Source organism: Staurois parvus, unplaced genomic scaffold, assembly GCF_062004578.1.
Source record: "Staurois parvus isolate SC_StPar_1 unplaced genomic scaffold, SC_StPar_1.0 ptg000468l, whole genome shotgun sequence".
NCBI classification, from domain to species: Eukaryota; Metazoa; Chordata; class Amphibia; order Anura; family Ranidae; genus Staurois; species Staurois parvus.
In genome coordinates this window covers 672,224-692,815 of record NW_028318264.1, presented here as the reverse complement: position 1 = coordinate 692,815, position 20,592 = coordinate 672,224, and the positions used below count along the sequence as shown (strand labels likewise).

At 41.5% G+C, this 20,592-nt stretch overlaps 1 protein-coding gene across 1 annotated transcript; it reads right to left on the bottom strand.

Annotated features, from left to right (window-relative positions):
* Nucleotides 1-1,947: 1,947 nt before the first annotated feature.
* On the bottom strand, nucleotides 1,948-4,324 carry LOC149452712 (uncharacterized). Its single transcript, XM_089689037.1, is given in 2 exon segments — nucleotides 1,948-4,180; nucleotides 4,182-4,324. Coding segments are annotated over 2 exon segments (2,376 nt in total).
* Nucleotides 4,325-20,592: the final 16,268 nt, after the last annotated feature.

Genomic DNA, 20,592 nt, shown 5'->3' with positions numbered 1-20,592 from the left:
CCACGGCCGCTATAGCCTCGGTGGACGCATCACAAAAGATATGAATCTCTTTCCTCTGACTTCTTGAAGTTGAAGTAGGTGAATAGCAGCGTGGGATATTAAGTTCTTCCAGTACTTTCAAGGAGTCTCTCCATTTCCCCCATTTAGGTAGTAAGTCTACTGGCAGAGGGGCATCCCAATCTGTCACTCTCTCAGTAAGCTGACGAAGTATGGATCTCCCTTGGACGGTAACTGGAGTCACAAAGCCTAGTGGATCGTAAAGGCTATTGACAGTTGACAGGATTCCTCGTCTGGTGAATGGCTTCTTGGAGTCAGAGACCTGAAACGTGAATGCATCTGAAGTTACATTCCAGAGAAGACCGAGACTCCTTTGCGTGGGTAGGGCATCTACTCCCAAATCCAAATCCTTCAAATCTTTAGCATGATCTTCTGGATTAAAAGCCTTCATTACTTCACTGCTATTAGATGCGATCTTATGAAGCCTTAAGTTAGCAGTCAACAGGAGCTGTTGAGTTCCTTTTATCAGATTGATGGCTTCTTCAGGTGTTGGGAAGGATTTCAGACCATCATTTACATAGAAATCTCTCTCAATGAATTGCCTGGTGGCAAATCCAAATTCCTTTTCACCTTCCTGTGCTGTTCTTCTCAGTCCATAAGTTGCCACGGCAGGAGATGGACTATTGCCAAAGACATGGACTCTCATGCGATAATCTATCACCTGATCATTAATGTCATTGTTGCGGTGCCACAAGAATCTGAGATAATTTCTGTGGTCTTCTTTGACTATGAAACAGTGGAACATCTGTTGGATGTCAGCTGTCACGGCAATGGGTTCCTTCCTGAACCGTATCAACACTCCTACAAGGTTGTTCGTTAGATTTGGACCCGTTAGAAGAACGTTGTTTAAAGAAGTTCCCTTGAACTGAGCACTTGAGTCGAAGACGATTCTGATTTGCTCCGGTTTACGAGGATGGTAGACTCCAAAGGATGGAAGGTACCAGCATTCTTCGCCTTCTAAAAGGTCTGGTGCTGGCTCGGCATGATGGTTATCTAGAATCTTCTGCATGAATGCTAGAAAGTGCTCTTGCATCTCAGGTTTGTTACGTAGAGTTCTCTTAAGTGCAGCAAATCTGACTAAAGCTTGTTCTCGATTGTTAGGGAGAGTAAGCCTTGGTACACAAAAGTGTAATGGAGCTACCCAACTGTTGGAGTTGTCCTTGAAGAACTCTTTATTCATAATCTTGATGAACTCCTTGTCTTCGACCGAAGGAGCAATTTTGTTGTCATCACAAGTAGTCTGGTACACTGCATCACCAAGATCCTTGTGAGAAGTGAGCTTGCAGGTAATGCCTTGGAGTACTTGATATGGAACTTCAGGATTGAAATCAAGTTTTTCCTTCACATAATAGTGCAATGGACATTTCATCGATCGATAGGTGTATGATCCCTCCACATTAGTTTTGTAGGAAGCTACATCCAAGAGCTTGTGAGATTGATCTAAACAAACTTCTCCTATTATCACCCATCCAAGATCAAGTTTCTGGGCATAAGGAGCATCATCTGGACCATTACATAACTCTCTTATTTTATGAACTCTCGGAATGTCTCTCCCTAGAAGAATCAAGATCTTCGCATCCTTGTTAAGTGTAGGAATGCATTTAGCAATGTGTCTCAAATGAGGGTGATGATATGCAACCTCAGGTGTGGGGATCTCTTCTCTATTGTTCGGTAGTTGATCACATTCGATTAGAGTAGGAAGAGGAAACTCTATGTTCTCATATTCTGAAGCCACTATGAAGCCATGGGCTCTTCTTCCAGAAGTATTGACCCTTCCTGCGCATGTCTGCAAGGTATAGGACCAGGCCTCTCCATGAATGTTGAATAAGTCAAAGAATTCTGTACTTGCCAACGAGCGATTGCTCTGATCGTCGAGTATGGCATACATTTTTATGGCATTTTGTGGACATCCTTCAGGAAAACCCTTACAAGACATATCTTGCTGCAAGACTTGCTATGAAGCCCTTCTCCACACACCTCTGTACATCTTGTGGTTACGGGGTTGGCATGTTGCTCAGTTCTCTCCCCGCCGTCATCTGAGGTGGTCTTGGGGTTGCTGCCGGGTGAAGGTTTCCTTTTGAACAGGTCTGAATGAAGAGCATCCACATGCTTGACACTGTTGCACAGGGAACATCGGATGGAGATCTTACAGTCTCTAGCGAAATGATCGGAGGATGCACAACACTTGAAACAGATATTATGTTTTTTGAGAAATGTCTTGCGTTCTTCGATAGGCTTGTCCTTAAATGCATGACATTTGGAGAGAGAATGTGGCGCATTATGAATGGGACACTGTTGATCAAGCTTGCTTGCCTTGGTATCTTGTAATTTAGTGTCTGTAGCCAAGACGTTGGACGTGATAGCGGTCTTCCTCACGGAAATAGGATGCCTTAAGTCCTTGAATTTACTTTTGGTGGCAATACCCTTTGAAGTAGTTGAAGGAAAGATGGTTGCATCTGGATATAGGAAGCTTGGGTCATTCTTGGTTCTTGCGATATTCCTCACGAACCCTGCAAAATAGGAAAAGGGGGGAAAAGAAACATGGTGTTCACATTTATACTTTGATCCTACGCTAGTCCACTTTCCCTGGAGATGACTAGGCAACTTTGCTACAATAGGATTTACGCCCTGAGCAGTGTCTAAATAGCTAAGACCTGGCAAACTAGGATCTGACTTAGCAATTTCAAGTTCATGAAGGAGGTCACCTAACTCTCCAAGCCTATGATTGTCCTTAACAGAAATCTTAAGAAAGTCTTTTAGTCTCTGGAATAAGGCAGATTCAATGACTTCGGGGCTCCCATAGTCTTGTTCCAGACGTTCCCAGGCAGCATTAAGGCCTGTTTCAAAGTTATAAATGTACACGGATTTAAGTCTCTTTACTTGTTCTGAAGATTGACGCCCCAACCACCTTATTAGTAAGTCAAGTTCTGCTTGAGGTTCAATATCCAAGTTCTTGGTTACCGTCTTAAATGTAGATCTCCAACTCCTATAGTTCTCTGGGTGGTCATCGAATCTATACAGTCCAGTAGTAATTAACTCTTGCCGAATCATGTACTTGCTGAACTCTGCAATATCAACCCTTTCAGTTTTTACATCCACAGGTGATACTGATGGTGCACCATCTTGGATCATGGTTGGTATCTGATGCTGGCTGATAGGTGGAGAGAAAGGTATTGCAGATGGGTTCAATCCAGGTAAGGGTCTGGTGTCTGAAGATCTCTGTGCGTTTGAAGTTGAAGTTAACTGTATTACAGGAGGTATAGAGTTCACTCTGTATTCTTCTGTTGTGCCCTTGTAATCTCTGTTCACATATGGTTGTGGTGGCACATGAGCTGGATAAGTTGGTACACTTAATTTTGTGGCACGCGGTAGTTGTGGAGTGTCTCTGTTGGAAGGTGCATCTGGTTGGTCAGCTTGCTTTGACGACATGTTGCCTTCCGATTGACTTGCTGGATGATTATGGGAAGAATCTCCAACTGTAGGTGGAACTGTATCGTCGTGGTTCTGGGTTAAGACAAACTGTAGGGTCCTTTCAACAGGGTCTTGACAAGCAGCCAAGCTGGGACAATATGCTCCTTCTTCTTCTAAAAGGGCTTGTTCCAAGACGGATAATTCTGCTAAGGCTACTTCCTTTTCTCTATTTTTCTGAAGGATTTCTAGCTGGGCCTTGAAGGCTGCTTCTCTTTCAGAACAGGTGGCTTGAACCTGGGCTACTGCAACCTTTTGGCGAGCTTTGAGTATTTGGTCGCTCAGAGTTGACCTTAGAGAGCAGGACCGCAATGACTTAGAAGATGATTTATGATATGAGCGGGCAGATTTATTTGATTTTCCTGATTGTCTGGAAGAAGCAGATATACAGGATGTAGTTTCATGTAGTTGTGCTAATCTACCCTCTATCTGTGTCTTTGTTTCAAGATAAGTGATATGTCTCTGCTGGTCAGTAGAAATAAAGTTCCTTAATTCTAGTGAAGCTTCCTCTACATTGGAATGTGACAAAAGGGAAGAGTACTTTTCAGAAAGTCTTTTATAATTCTCAAATGCCTTCTTAACCCTTGAGAGGGCAGTGTTCAATTGCTCAGAATTGTTGCTAGTTTCATTACTGGCTGTTATACAATATACTGTATGTCTCTTCCTTACTTGCATCATAAACCTCCCTTGCCTTCAAAGATGGATGAGGGGCTCTAACAGGACGAGCAGAATGCAGCATGGAGCCTGTTTTATCTTGATTACATGCAGGTGACTCATAAGTGGGATCTCTGTCAGACATAATGACAAGTGCTGTAGTTTTAGTGTCTTGTTGGAAATCTGCAGAAATCTGTAGTTACTTTTATTTGCAAGCAGTCTGAGCTGGGGAGCTGAATATCTATTGCAATGAGGCAGCTAGAGCAGCAGCCTGGCTCACACTGGATGCTCCACTCAGTGCACAGTAAGAAGATGAATTCTTGTCTATTCTTCATACAGGAGAATGGTTACTCACAGTTCTGAAGCTGCAGAGATGGCTGTGTGATGGATTCTCATGGAGATTTACTGGAAATTTACTGTTCTGTCTTGGCATCGGTTGTACTTGTGGCGAGATTCGTTTAGACCCAGTCTGTCAGAATGTGTGCAGCAAGTTGAATGATCGCCTTAACAGATAGTTTACTCAATGAATAACAACTTCAGAGGTGTTTTCCAATGCTTTTTTATGCTTCAAGGTAACAAAGGTATGAACATAAAGGTGTTTTCATAGGTAAATTTCCAGTGCTGTACACAACTTCCTCACTCTACAGTATCTTGATAACCACTAAACAAAAATGGTGTTACAACAGGAAATGAAGGTGGAAGCAACCAACTAGTCAGAAACAGCAGGGGTGTGTGGATGATACCAAATAACATTATAACAAAACATGTAAATAACAACTGCTAAACAGTAAAGCTGCGTGGCAGCACATCTCTCATAGCAAAGGGAACGTAGTAGGCTGCGTTACACAGCAGACAACAGTATTTTCAGTTGTCAGAAGCAGGACGCAGATTTCATATGTCAGATATTCAAGAGTGCTTGCAAGGTTAGAGGTTCGTCATTATAATCTATATAAACAGTCAAGCATGCGCAGCACCAGGTGGGCTACTGGCACACTTAGGCTCCGTTCACACCAATGCGTTTTTAGTGCTTTTTGCAGAAACGCACTACAGTCCATTTAACATGGTTTCCTATGGAACATGTTCACATCTATGCTTTTTTGAGCTGCTGCATTTTTGGAAAGGGTCAGGGATTTTTTTAAAAGCAAAAAGTAGCGTTTTTGCTACATTTTGCATTTGGCATTTTATTCTGCCCAGCAACACGAAAAATTCCATTTTAACAAAAAAAATGCAAAACATGGTAAAAACGCAATGAAAATGCGTGTAGAATCAGACAAAACAAACTGCAAAAAGCACTGGAGAAAGCATCAAATGCAAAATGCATATATGTGAGCCAAGCATAAAGGACTGATGTGCCACCCAGCCTTTAGGCGGCAAGGTTTGGAAATGCTCATTCACTGAGGTCAATATGGTTTATCAGACTCCATCAGACTGCCTTGTAATTACTGCCTGCTGTGGGTTACCACAAATTCCACATTGTAATGGCCCTTGCAACTGCTTTACTGAGTTTTTTTAAAAACTTGCCTCTCATAATATTCCTTTATGGGATTTTGATAATATTTACATTTTCATTTAAATTCTTTATATGAATTCTTATTCTTTTCTTCTAAAGAGAAGACAGATACAAATAATAAAGTAAAAGGAAAGGTCAGACTGATAGAGTATCACATGTAGCTAATTATTTTGAAAGCAATTGGGCTATCTTGTTTTCAGAAATTCTCCACAGCAGCCATTGAAAGCAGCAGGAGGAACAAAAAATCTTGATGAGCTTGTGCTGTCTCCGGAATAACAAGTCCTGGCTGTAGCATTTCTAATGGGAAATAATATAATCAGGAAAAAGCATGTAGCGGTGTGATATATTCATTCATCCTTTCCAAAGTACTTATAATAATTTTGGTGCCCTTTCTACCCCTTAGGCAGTTAATCACTTGAACATAAAAAAAAGAATTCTTCACCATTGGTGAACATAAGATATACGAATGTTAGATCGCAGAACCATTAAACAACTCAACAGAAAAGCCAATTTCGAATGTGGAACTGGGGTCATGACATGCCAATTTTGTTTAGCAATTGTGACTAGTTTTCAACAAAAAACCCAGAGGATGAAAAGTGGACCAGTTGCTCGTTCTTCCAACCAATGAAACTTGTTTTAATTCTACAATCTGCACTATATACAGTATAAGACAATAAACAGTCTTCTAGTTTCTCTATGTTGTATACTAAATATAATTATGTAAAAGAATGTTAGAAGTTGTTTCCTTCAATTGCATAAAAAGTATGCATGCTTACTTATGATTGTATCTTAAAAATGATATTCGTGTAAACTCAGTTCTTAAATGTTGTAATTATTGTATGAATAATGCCCTCAAACATTGTTTATTTAATGTGATTACCTAGAAACAATACTGTACATATTCCACACTTAGAGATGAAATAAAATGCCACATTCCTGAGCTGTGATTAACTATTTTTTTCAATTTTTGCAACCAACACTCATTTATAACTGTGAAATTATTTGAGTTGAAAACATTCAAACTTAACATTATCAAATATATTAAGTGTGAACGGGTATATGCATTAGGTGCAAATTAGGTGCAAACATAATAGTTAGAAAAATAATGCAAATAGTGCTGTAATGACATGTTGGGTTTGATTTATAAAAAAGTTGTGCATGAGAGAAATAACTGTGAAGATAAAATAAACTGCTTTTCCTATGGGTTTATACGCACAGAACTTCAAGCATGCTGCAAAAGCAATCCCTAAACGTATAGCTTTTTTCATACTTTCTGTATGTGGTCCTGCTTGCAGTGCACAGGGCCATCTTTAAGGAGGGGCAAAAGTGGCAGCTGTCCTGGGCCCAGTCGTTGTGGGGCCCAAAGCAGCTGTCCCATACTTGCCAACTGTACTGGTTTACAATCTCTTGTCCTTGGAAGTCTTTGTCCCAGGCTATGTCTGATATCTCAGTGTGAAGTGCTGTCACTTACGCTGTCTAGCTCTGTCCTATTGCCATGTACAGATGACTGACATGTGCAGACCATGCCAGCATTCACATGTAAATGATGGCGGTATTCATATGTATATAGCGGTGGCAATGTGGCATGTAAATAGCGGCTGGAATGTGGCATTTATATGTATATTATACCCTCCAGGGGTTCCAGCCACCAACACTTCTGCTGGTGGTTAGTGTAAATTGCCCCTTTCATTGGTGGCCAGTGCAGAAATGTAATAGTTGTTGGTGTAAAATCCCCCATTACATTGGATATCAGTGTAAATCCTTCATTACAATTGTGGTCAGTGCAAATTCCCCATTACATTGGTGGTCAGTGTAAATTTCCCTTTACATTGGTAGTAAGTGCAGAATTGCCCTTACACTGGTGGGCAGTGAAAATCCCCCTTACATTGGTCATCAGTTTTAATCCCCCCTAACATTGGCGGTCGGTGTAGAAATGTCACCTCCCATCCCCATCCAGCACTGCCACTGATCCCACCCACCCCAAGCACTGCTATTGATCCCATCCCCCAAGTACTGCCACTGATCCCATCCCCCCACCAGTACTGTCACTCATCCGGTCCCCCTAAGCACTGCCACTTACCCCATCCTCCCCACCACTGCCACTGCTCCCATCAACCCTCCCCCCCAGCACTGCCATTGATCCCAGGAGTCCTAGGAGTGTTCTGTCTATTGGTGGGCCCCCTAATCTTCTCAGTCCATGGTGTGCAGGCAGTGGGGAGATGATGTGCTGTAGCCTTCAGCAATCAATCAAGGAGACGTAATTAAGTTCTGTAACCTCTAGCAACCAATCAGTGAATGGTAAGGATGTGCAGTAACCTCTAACGACCAATAGGTGAGTGGTAATGATGTGCAGTAACATATAACAGCCAATCAGTGAGCAGTAATAATGTGCAGTAGTCTCTAGCAACCAACCAGTGACCAGTAATGATGTGCAGTAACCTCTAGCAACCAATCAGTGAGCAGTAAGGATGTGCAGAAACCTCTAGCAAGCAGAAATCATGTGCTGTAACTTCTAGCAACTAATCAGTGAGCTGTTATGTGTGCTGTAACCTCTAGCAACCAGTCAGTGTGCAATAATGATATGTTGTAACCTCCGGCAATCAATTGCAATTGCTGTCTGGTCTGCTGCAGTAAACTGATTTTGAGTTTTGCTGCTATTTATTGTATGTCTCAGAGCAGGTGGAGAGCGAAATTTCATGGTAGAACCCAAGAAAGAGTTTGCCCAGGGTCCAATCAATGTTAAAGATGGCCCTGGCAGTGCACTGTGAATGTCCGAAAAAGGATGTTTTGTGCCTTCTATTTTGAGAACTCAGCAGGCTGCAAGGCAAGATTGCAAGATAGGGCCCCTTGTTGAGAAATGGATAAGACCCTATCATCTGTTATCACTTAAGTAAATTATATTCTTCATTCATTTTAATTGTGTGCTTTGTTCTACTGGTACACGGGTATTGAGAGACTTAAACTGCATATATTATCAGTTTCCTTGCGGGTCACTGCAAAGGAAATTATGGTGAACAGTGCCAGGCAATTGGAGATCTCTTTAAGAATTGATCATTAAATTAAGAGTCTAAGTGCCAAGCAGTGGCAGGATTCTTAATTTTGGGTCATGAGATCAAGAGCCAATCACTTTACTCTGGGGCTGATTTACTTACTAAACATATATTGTTCCCTTAAAAAGTGAATGATCTCTTTTAATCTACCTTTGCATGTGAGTAGTTATTTAAAGTGAACACAGCTTTTCCAAATTTACCAAACTCCTTTAACATTGTGACAGAGATCAGAAATATTATTTTACTTTTGTGTTGTTCGTTGAAATCAACAAGTGTTTCCAGCAGTCAGCTTGTATGCTTAGTTAAATTTTGGAGTTCCTGTGCCCCGCAGGGGGTGGGAGATGAGGTTGATCTCAGCAGGGAGCACAGACAGCATAGTGTCCCGTGGCTGTGAAAAGCCAGACGTGTCGGCACCGGGGGCTTGGTCAAATTAAAAGGACCATATAATGTCCCTATGGGGGGGAGAATGGGCAAAGCTTAAGTCAAGATGGACAGAGCAGCTCATGGCTGCAGGCCTTGCTAGGAGATTCATTGAACTGGGTTTTTTGTGCACTGCTGGGAGTTGCGGTTCTACATTGCCTGTGTGGTCTTGAAGCTGCGGCCATGACACACAGCCCTCCAAAGACCCTTGAGGAGTTGGTGCCTATCTGTCTAGACTTCCTCTGCTGAGGCCACTGCTGGCTGGTGAGTCCCTGAATTGCTACCCTGTGCCAAGGACTTAACCCATTCTACTCTGCCTCCCTGTTTTGTGCCCACCTGGATGTACCCATTTCCTGCCTCCCTGTTGTGTGTCCACCTGGATTTAACTCATTGCCTGCCAGAGCCTGCCACCCTGCTGTGTGCCATTTGGACTTAACCCATTGCCTGCCAGTCTGCCACCCTGTTGTATGCCCACCTGGATTTAACCCATTGCATGCCAGAGCCTGCCTCCCTGTTGTGTGCTTACCTGGACTTAACCCATTGCTTGCCAAAGTCTGCCTCCCTGTTGTGGGCCCAGACAGTGCTACGGACTAACCCTCCTTTGCTGCCCACCTGAACTTGGTGATGCTTGGCGTATGTCCCACCCTGTGGTATGGACTTTACTTTTGTTTTGCCAAAACCTTGCTATACTCATTGTGTGCCCTTCAAATCACTCAATAAAAGCCTTGTGTGTCCCACTGCTCTCCGCGTGTGTTCTGCCCCACCTACACCTCCGTCACAAACATACACTTTCCGAAGTCAGCAGTCTCTAACCAACCCCCTGGGGTATAATCACTAAAGGTGAATAGGCTTTTCTCCAAAACGTAGATGAAGGAGATGAAGCTCTCCTAACTTCTGTCATCCAATCATGTACAAGCAAAAATACTTTTTATTATTTTCCATGCCCACAATTGGGTGTTCTTTGAAAAATTGCACCTTGCAAAGCAAACAGTCTATTTGCCTTTTGTAAAATCTCTGAAGGAAAACACAAGACACATATAGGATCACATTTGTAAAATATTTATTTTACATTCTGTCATTTTATAGAGTGCATTTGTTAAAATGTTCACCACAGCATTTACCACATAAAAAATAGATTTGCTAACATCTTTTCTTAAGTGGTAGGATGTAGTTTCTGTTACATTCACTTCTGTGAATGAATGAACTGCAAGTCCCGGCAGCTTTAGCGGCTCTCAGCTTGTAGTTTTCTATGAACTATGTGACAGTGTGGCGATCTCTCACCCAGGATTCTCAACAAGGCAGGTTGAGGGGCTCCAGGGTAAGTGTTTGATATGGAGAAAAGTGGCTTTTCACTTTCCTCCTTTGTTTGTAAGGCCCATTTTGGGACCTGGAGATTTCAAAGTGATTTGGGAGGGATGAAATCTCCAATCCTGGGACCAGGTTTTGGAAATGGCCAGGATACTGATTTCTCAGGTGTGCAGGGCAATCTTCTAGGGTCAGGACCAGGAGGCCTCCACCCCGGTAGACGGAGTCAGGAGGGCTCCACCCAGAAGACAGGAGTCAGGAGGGCTCCACCAAGGAGAGGTGGAAGCCAGACTAGTTGTGTGCGAGAGCCATAATTTGGGAAGAGTCTGCAGGAGACAGACATCAAACTGTGTACAAGCCAGGAGGCTGAATCTTTGTTGTTTTTGCTTGATGGTGGATACCCCTGCGTGGGAAGCTTTATGTGACTGGACGTTCTTTTAAATAAAATTGGGCAAAAAGGCCCTTAAAAATAAGCGAGTTGCTGTGTGCTTTTGAAAGGAAAAGCTCTAACACTGGAAGCGGTTCCCACAACTACCACAGCACTGTGGAGCGCCATGGTAGTTCATTGAAGCTTCCTGTTACAATATCTGCTTGACCGTACATCCTGTACGGCAAGCAGATATTCTGACAGGTCTGCTGGAGATCCGCATGGGATCAGCGATCTACTGATCGCTGGTGCAACGCTTTCCAGGCTCCTGCAGAGGAAAATAATAAATACAATTTTTTTTCCCTGCAAAAAATGTGCATGTCACGGTATGGGAGCCTACCAATTATTAATCCCCTTATTAATGCCTTGTATCACATGCCCTCAGTGTCCTGCTCTGTATTGTTCCAATTGTCCCCTATGTCACTAGGCCAAATGACCAAATAAGATTACTCTGGGCCCCCTCCCACAGGCCAGCTGGCTGGGAGCTCTCTGCACACCTCCCAACTTGCTTTTCATCTATGCAGACATAATCCCTGCCCCCCAGGATGTCCCTGTCACCAGCCTGATTCTCCCTGGGGTCTAGTGTTCCCTTCCCCCTCCCGGTTGCCAAGGCGACCTGGAAGCGTCCTGCAGCAGTTTAAGAGGTGGATGCTGGGAGTTCCTATTCATTCCATGTGTAGTCTGCAAAGGATCTCAAGCTTCGGCGAGACCTTTGGGACTAGACTCTGCAAGCCTACCCCAGCCTCACGGAGACCCCACAGGAGGGAAGAGACAACCAGACAAAGCTTGCCTGTGATTGCGAGAGACCCCACAGAAGGGGGAGAGACTATCCCAGCCTGCCTGCTTTTTGCCAGAGACCTCACAGAAGGGGGAGAGACTATCCCAGCCTGCATGCTTTTTGCCAGAGACCTCACAGAAGGGGGAGAGACTACCACAGCCCATCTGCCAGAGCCAGAGGCCACCTGCCTGATCCGGACTCCACAGGTACCTGTGTTCTGCTTCTACCCCTGGGAGACCAGGCACCCTGTTGGATCCGTGAGTACCTGCTTCCCCACTGTGTTACCTGAACTGTTGCGGTGGTGACTCCTCGCACCCCTCTCCTGTGTCGGACTACCCCTGTTACAGGGACACCCCCTTGGCTCTCCTAGTGGACTATAAGTGGGTGGGGCCCCCTCGTTACCATTTAGTGGCAAATCCACCCTCTCTGCCACCCCCGTATTGAAGGACTGCCATCTGTTTGTCTCAATAAAGCTTTGTGCGTCTGCCATCCACTCTGTGTGTTCTGTCCTGCCTTTCCTCCGTCACAGTGCATTTATTATTTTTATCCAAAAGGTGAACTTATCCTTTAAAAGGAGCAAATGACTGTTATTCTCATTGCATGCTGGGGTATTGGTCACAGCAAGAAACTACAATGTGTAATGGACGAGTAGGTTCTCCACAAACCACGACGTTTGGAATCCATGCAGCTGAAAGGGAGCAGGGAAGAGGCAGTGGTTCAACAAACAAGCTGCCGAAAAGGTAATTGTAGTGACTCGTCTTATAGCAGGTATGTAATCCTGTACTAATCCTGTGCTGATAGGGTCGCTTTAACAGCTGACTTCATACACAGTGCTCATCAAACATACTGCTATTACATTCAAGGAAGGCAGACATAATAAATATGATGAATGTGTGGGGAATTACTGCAAAGACTTTAGCAGTTATACTATAAAACATTCACCGGTAAACGTGCCCATGAATGTTTTAAAAAAATAGTGGTGGTTTCAGTAAATGATTCATATCACAGTTGTGCTCAAAGGTTTGCATATCCTGGCAGAAATTGTGAAATTTTGGTATTGATATTGAAAATATGACTAATCTTGCCAAAAAAACTATTTTTTTTAAAGCGGTAGAGAACTGCATCCAAAAAAAAAGAAAAAAAAACATGCAAGGTAAAGGCATAATGTGTTTGTATACATTACATTTACATTATGAAGAACTTACCGTGAAATGAAGCTGTCCAGCAGAGCACTGTCACACCCCTCCCCGGGGCTTCTATCTTCACCCGGTCTTCCTTCCGGGTTCGCGAGCTCTGGCCGGCTGACTGGCCGAGTCGCGATGATGTCACTCCAGCACATGTGCTCAGGAGTCCCGGGGAGCAACACAGTGCTCTGAAGGAATGGCATGGGTATGCCGTTCCATCAGAGTATATGCACAGAGTATAGGCTAATATCACCTAAATGGTTCATGTTTAGGAAATATTAATTTTACCTACAGGTAAGCTCATAATAAAGTTTACTACCACTTTCACCACTGGCCCTCCAGAGGATTTACACCCCTTCCTGACCAAGCCATTTTTTGCAATACTGCGCTGAGTTGCTTTACCTGACAATTGTGCGGTCATGCAATACTGTACAGAAATTAAATTTATGTCCTTTTTTTCCCCACAAACAGAGCTTTCTTGATATTCGATCACCTGTGTGTTATTTATAAACAAAAAAAGACTGACAATTTTGAAAATATTTTTTTTTACTTTTTGCTATAAAACATATCCAGTAAAAAAATAAAAAAAAAAACAAATTTCCTCATAAATTTAGACCAATATGTATTCTGCTACAAAAACAATCCAAATATGTATAAATTAATTGGTTCACATGAAAGTTATTGCGTCTACAAATGGTGATATATATATATGTCACTTGTAACAACTCTCTTGTTTCATGAATTCAGTTTCTATTCTGTAGAAACGGAACCTACCTTATATGGTGGCCTTCAGCCATTTGTAGTTGGTATTTTATTGGTAAGAGTACAATATTTCATTGGTCATTCTGACTTTGTATAAAACAGTTTGCACGTATTAAACTTTCAGAGATTTAGCTTGCACACTTTGGTGTCTGGAGCTTTATTTCTCCTTAGAGGTTTGAAATATCCAAAGACATTTTGGGCTACAGACATAGGTGGAATCCTTGCAAGCGGTTTAGACATTAATGGCTGTGTGTTGAGTTATTTTGAAGGGACAGCAAATTTACACTGTTATACAAGCTGTACACTCACTACGTCACATTGTAGCAAAGTGTCATTTCTTCAGTGTTGTCACATGAAAAGATATAATAAAAATATTTACAAAAATGTGAGGGGTGTATTCACTTCTGTGATATACTGTGTGTATATATATATATATATATATATATACTCACACACTGAATTTTTTTTTTCTTTATACTAGTACTGGCAGTGATCAGAGACTTATAGCGGGACTGCAGGACTGTGGCGGGCATTCTGACACTGGGAGGGAACTGACTAACTGCCACTGACATCCCAATGACACTAATACAGTGATCAGTGCTAATAAAAAGCACTGACACTATGCTAAGGACACTGGGCAGGAAGGGGGTAACATGTGGGGCTATCAAAGGGTTAACAGTGTGCTGTGTGCTGTTTTACATCATGTGCTGTGTGTGTTTTACTAGGGAGACATGCTGCTGTGTATTTCTCTGCTGTACCAAAAATCAGCCCATAACGTCTTGTACAGACAAACAGCACATTGCAGCAAGTAGGGGCAATGTGGTCAATGTCAAAAAGATAATCAACAGATCACTAGGATTATTTTTACTTGAAAGCCAACCGCCAGCTGAAAAAAAGAAAAACCAGGATGATGCACGCACACCCGGAAATAGAAAGCAATATACATCGTTTTACCCAGATCCAAAGCTCGCCTGCACATTGTTGATGGGTTAAAAAAATAAAAATTAAAAATTCCCTCACTATTTTTTTTAACATTATGTTTCTTTTTTTTTTTACTATTTTTTTAAAATACATTCATCAGAGTAGTACAATGCTACCATCAGGGATTTATTTTTAAAGATTATTGCGCCTGCAATGCAATGTTTGCTTTGAACTGGTTACATTGAATGTTGAATAGGTTACGTTTATAAAAGTTCTAAATACAGAGATCTGTGATTGGCTCCAGCTGGTCACATGGTAAAGGGTGCTCCATGTATCATGTGAGAGCTGAGGGCCAATCACAGCTCACCAGGAAGAGAAGCCGAGCTGTTATTAATCAGACTGATTCATAACAGCTTTGCTGTCATTGTAATCATGTGATCGCATAGTGATCACATGATAACCGAGGGGGTCCCATTCACCAGGATCTTCATTCAGCTGTGTCTCACGGGAGGGGGGGAGGAGTTGGCCACCCGCTCTGTGTGGGTACATCACTGATCCCTTTAGCTGCCACCCATTCGCAGTACATTGTGGGCGAGCGGACGGACGGATGGAAAGTGGTTAAACCTCCTGTGGATAAGGTAAGTGAGAGATGAGCACATTGGGGTGGCTGGGCCAGAAATTACATTGGAAAATGCTTCTGTTTATTAAAAAGTGAAATTCTTCCCAAAAAGGCAAAATTATTCTTTAAGGATAGCGGTCATATGAAGTAATTTATTATTACATAGTTGTTTGGCATTTTTACATCATAATAACAGAAATCATTCAAATGGCCCTGATCAAAAGTTGACATAACCTGGAATGTTTGGCCTTGGTACAGACACACAAGGTGACACACACAAGTTAAAATGGCAAGTAAAGGTTATTTTACCACATCTATGGCTTTTTAAGTTGCATTTAGTGTCTGTGTATAAATAGTCAATGAGTTTGTTAGCTCTCACATGGATGCATTGAGCAGGCTAGATACTGAGCCATGGGGATCAGAAAAGAACTGTCAAAAGACCTGCATAACAAGGTAATGGAACATTATAAAGTTGGAAAAGTATATAAAAAGATATCCAAAGCCTTGAGTATGCCAGTCAGTACTGTTCAATCACTTATTAAGAAGTGGGAAATTCGGGGACCTCTTGAGCAAGAAAGATTGCAGCCACAACTGTCAGAAGAATTGTTAAGGATACAAAGAAAAACCCACAGGTCATCTCAAAAGAAATACAGACTGCTCTGGAAGAGTGTGGTTGTTTCAAGCAGCACAATACAACGATACCTGAACAAAAATTAGCTGCATGGTCGAGACTCCAGAAAGAAGCCTTTACTGCACCAATGCCACAAAAAAGCCTAGTTATAGTATGCCCAATAACACCTTAACAGCTCACAGCTTCTGGCATACTGTAATCTGAAGTGACGAGACCAAAATAAAACTTTATGGTTGCAGCCATAAGTGCAATGTTTGGAGAGGGATGAACAAGGTCTATAGCGACAAGAATACCATCCCCATTGTGAAGCATGGTAGTGGCTCACTGATGTTTTTTTTTGGGGGGGGCAGAGCTCTAAAGGCACGGGGAATATTGTGAAAATTGATGGCAAGATTATTGCAACATGTTATCAGAAAATACTGGCAGACAATTTGCATTCTTCTGCACGAACGTTGCACATGGGATGCTCTTGGATATTCCAGAACGACAATGACCCTAAGTATTTGACCCTCCCCAGTGGCTACAGCAAAAAAGATGAAGGTTCTAGAGTGGCCATCACAGTCTTCTGACCTTAATATTATCAAGCCACTCTGAGTAGATATCAAACATACGGTTCATGCAAGATTACCAAAGACTTAGCATGGCCTGGAGGCATTTTGCCAAGAGGAATAGGCAGCTATACCACCTTCAAGAATTCGAGGCCTCATAGACAACTATTACAAAAGACTGTATGCTGTCATTGATGCTAAAGAGGGAAATACACAGTATTGGAACCAAGGCTATGCAGACTTTAGAATAGGGGTCCTTTCATTTGTTAACTTGTTGCCATGTTTTGTTTTATGATTGTGCCATTCTGGTATGACCTATAGTTGAATATGAATCCGATAACAAATAAAAGAAAAGTGTTTTGCCTGCTTACTCATGCTTTCTTTAAAAATGGTACATACTGTATATTACCAATTCTTCAAGGGTATGCAAACTTCTGAGCACAACTGTAAATCAGTATATCCTGATATACAATACAATAATATCACAATATAAAAATGTTACAGATTTGTATAACCTGGCATTATTAAGCAGAGATATAAAACTATACACTGGTTTTTATCAAGCTAGGGATAAATTGCTATTGTAACCTGATGTATAGAATCGAGAAGGCATATCCTTGATCTTTGTGACTAGCAAATAGTTTAGACGCATATCCATATGTCTGCAGTATGTACAGTGCTCTTTACAGATACAATAATATTTCATTTTGCAATGAAGGTTTGCTGCTGATACTTAACTAAAGGAAACAAGTACATCCTTCAAGATTACATTGATCCATAAGAACTATACAGTAAACTTCAATAATGTGAGGCAAATGGTAAATGAAGAGAAGTTACAGCCTGACCTTTACAGAAAGGCTATAGACCTTTACAGTGTACTTTGCAGAACAGTTCATCACTCGGGAGATGGCAGCCTTATCCCAAGAGCCAATTCAGGCCGTAAGTGTATTAGTTTGGAAGATGCTCATTATTTAAAACATGCAGATACAAAGAAGGCCATCTGGACAACACACAGAAATACATGAGTTATTTGTTGGTATTAAACTGAAAATGTGTAAAGACAATTTTGATAGAATTAGAATACTAATGTGAACCTGCCCCAATAAGAGTATAATAAATGTCCTTGGAATTCAAAAGGGTGAATCCCAAATGCAATTATGTATGGATTGAACCTTTTGGGCTGAATCTGCCCTTGGCTTCATATAGTTCTTGGCTGCCCCAACAGGGAGATGTTCCTGCCAGAATTCCTTTCCTGCCCTCTGGGAGATTTGAGTGCTACCACCCAGGGGTGGAGGATGTCGAATGACAAAATACGTAGGGTGGGGCTTGGATGTGATGTCACCACACATGTTGGGTCTGCGCTCACAGCTGAGGTTGCGGATAGAGACAACCAGCATTTTATGACTGTGCCTGTATACTTGTGTCAGTGGCGACACATGTAAACGTGAGTTTACCAATTGTTTTTTATGCAATTAAAGATTCTTAAATGGTTTTACGCTGTGAGAGCTCCCATCTTCTTTCTTCCTTCTCTATGCGACTTATGAGCAATAGTGAATGATCTTTTCTGAGAGATCTCTTGAGAGAAGGCTCGTGATGCTGCAGATCGTTACTCCCCGAGTTTCACACGCTTCTAGCTGGTTTATGATTTTACCAGCATGTGGCTCTGGTGAGTTTATTTGCATAGTTGGTAGCATTGTTCATTTTGCACATTACAGTACCCTTTCACCTGCATTGACATTTGTCGTGCAGAAGAATGAGGGAATTCTAAAGTATTGTAGATGCTTTTTATAAATTAATGTTAACGTGGTTTTCTTCTCTATTCAGGGAGGAAAAAATGGTCTGCCTTATAGCAGAATGATATTAGAAAACTGAAAAAATACTTCCTTGTGAGGATGTTATAGCTCAAAACCATATCAAATATAATCTCTTTCATCAGTCCTCCAAGGAGTACATATATACATAATTGAATAATATATAATATCTATGAGAAAGCATAATACAGAATATAGAACATAAATTTCTCTGGTTTAGCGAATGCAAAAGAACACCTCCAAAACGTTTGTTTGCCGGTCATAGCTATCTAATAAAGGAATACACCTCACTTTGGAGATATGTTTTCACTTCCTGTTGCATCTCCAGGACAGAAAGTGAAGGGAAATCTGGCACATGGTACATAGGCATACAAAAAATAAACTGATGGATTTTACCCTTCTATATACATGTATGCTTGGCATAAGAAATGATACACAAATACCATGTTAAAATAATTTACAATTGAGTTTTTACAGATTTCCACAAATTACCTAATTGATCCTCAAATGTAAAATGTAATATTAAGGTCATACCATGTATCATTATTAAAATCCATTTAATAGGCATCAATCAAGATGAAATACTTTCCAGCATAATAGACAAGTGTTTATGCAATGTTTTCCAAGGTATTTAAAAATAAGCAATTTTCCATCCTCTGAGAGCTTCATTGGGAGAGAAGATGGAGCTCATCATCAAAGATCTTCATTACGCACAATGATAGGTTTGAAAGCTTAAATTACTACAGGGAGAGGACATGAACTATTTATGTAATAAAAATATATTTGAAAGAGCCAGCAGTTTTCTATTTGGTGGTTAAGCGTTAATGTAGTAATAAAAACTTTTAGTGCTGGTTTACACTGGGACGCGGTGTGGGATGCTCTGTGTCTGTAATCTGCAGTGGGTGTCAGTGTAAGGTTACCAACATACCAGGCACACTGCATGTACCTGCCTCAGATCGCATGGTACCAAAAGTACCATGCAATCCGGTTGCAGTGCATTTTTAAAAGTAGTGCATTCACTACTTTTGGTGCGATGCAGTGCAATTTCAACCCATTCAAATTAATGGGCTGAATATGACTGTGCTCAAATTGCACAGGGATCACACAGGAACATAAGTGCGTTCTTGTGCAATTCATTGCATGAACCAGCCCTTAAGGATGAAATACATATCTTTCAGATATATAATAAAAAAGAGCTTTTTGCTTTCTACTGTTTATGGTTCAAATTCCTGACCCACATATTTGACTTAGGATCACTTATTCAGACTTGAGGGGAAGATATGAAATGGAATATTGATGTACCTGTCTAGTACATTTAAGAAAGTGCTGTAAGCTCAATAGAATTAAATATTATTATGGTTCTCTAAGCAGAAATATGTACTTTTGGCAAACTCAAAAAAGAGTTTTCCATTAACAGGGTCTAAAATGGTTTCCCTTAAATAACTAAAGTGTTCGACTAGGCCATTGATAGGTAAACTAGGAAACTGAACAAGCAATTTGGACTGGTCTGAATGTATTTTGCAATAGTTACATAGTCTGGTTGAAATAAGAGGCAAGTCCATCTAGTTCAACCAATAAAAGGGAAAAAAATATATACAATCCTATACCCACAGTTGATCCAGAAGAAGGCGAAAAACCGACAGGGGGAAAATTCCTTCCTGATCCCCCAAGAGGCAATATTATCCAGTTATATTGTGTACATCTCCTAGATTGTAAGCTCGGAAGAGCAGGGCCCTTGAACCCCTCGTGTATCACATTGTATTGTTATCGTACTGTCGCATGTTCTGTCTCCCATTGTAATGTACAGCGCTGAGCTGTATAATAATAATAACAATAATTTAGGAAAGAATACAAATTTTTTTTTTAAACAATATATTCTGGCTGTGATCGATTTAAGCAAAGTTTTTTATATTCCGTCCAAGTTGACGAACAGACACAACTACTGTTTCGTTTTACTCTTGCCAGCAAACTGTTAACCTGGGCAGATTGCCCTAAGGCTACTTGAATTCTCTGGCTGTATATTCCATGGCCCTCTGAGAATCCTTAAAGGGTTGGGCACCCCACCATGGTTCCACGTTGCTCAAGTACGTAGATGACTTATTACTTTGTTCACCCAACAGGGAGGCTTGTAGGCAGGACAGTATATCTCTGTAAAATTTTCTGGGTACAAAGGGACACAAGGTGGCAAAGCATAAGGTACAATGCCATCAAATTTCAGTGGATTACTTGGGTTTCACTCTGTCACAAGGCACCAGAATGGTGAGCCAGTCCAGGATCCTGCCCCGCCCGAAAACTAAAAAGGAAATGTTCTCCTCTCTTCGTATGGTCAACTATTGTCGCCAATGGATACCTGAATGCTCCCATTATGACAACATACTCAGACAGCATGCTTAGACTGAGGCTTCAGACCTCATTAAGTGGGATCAAGTATCCACCAATGCCTAGCA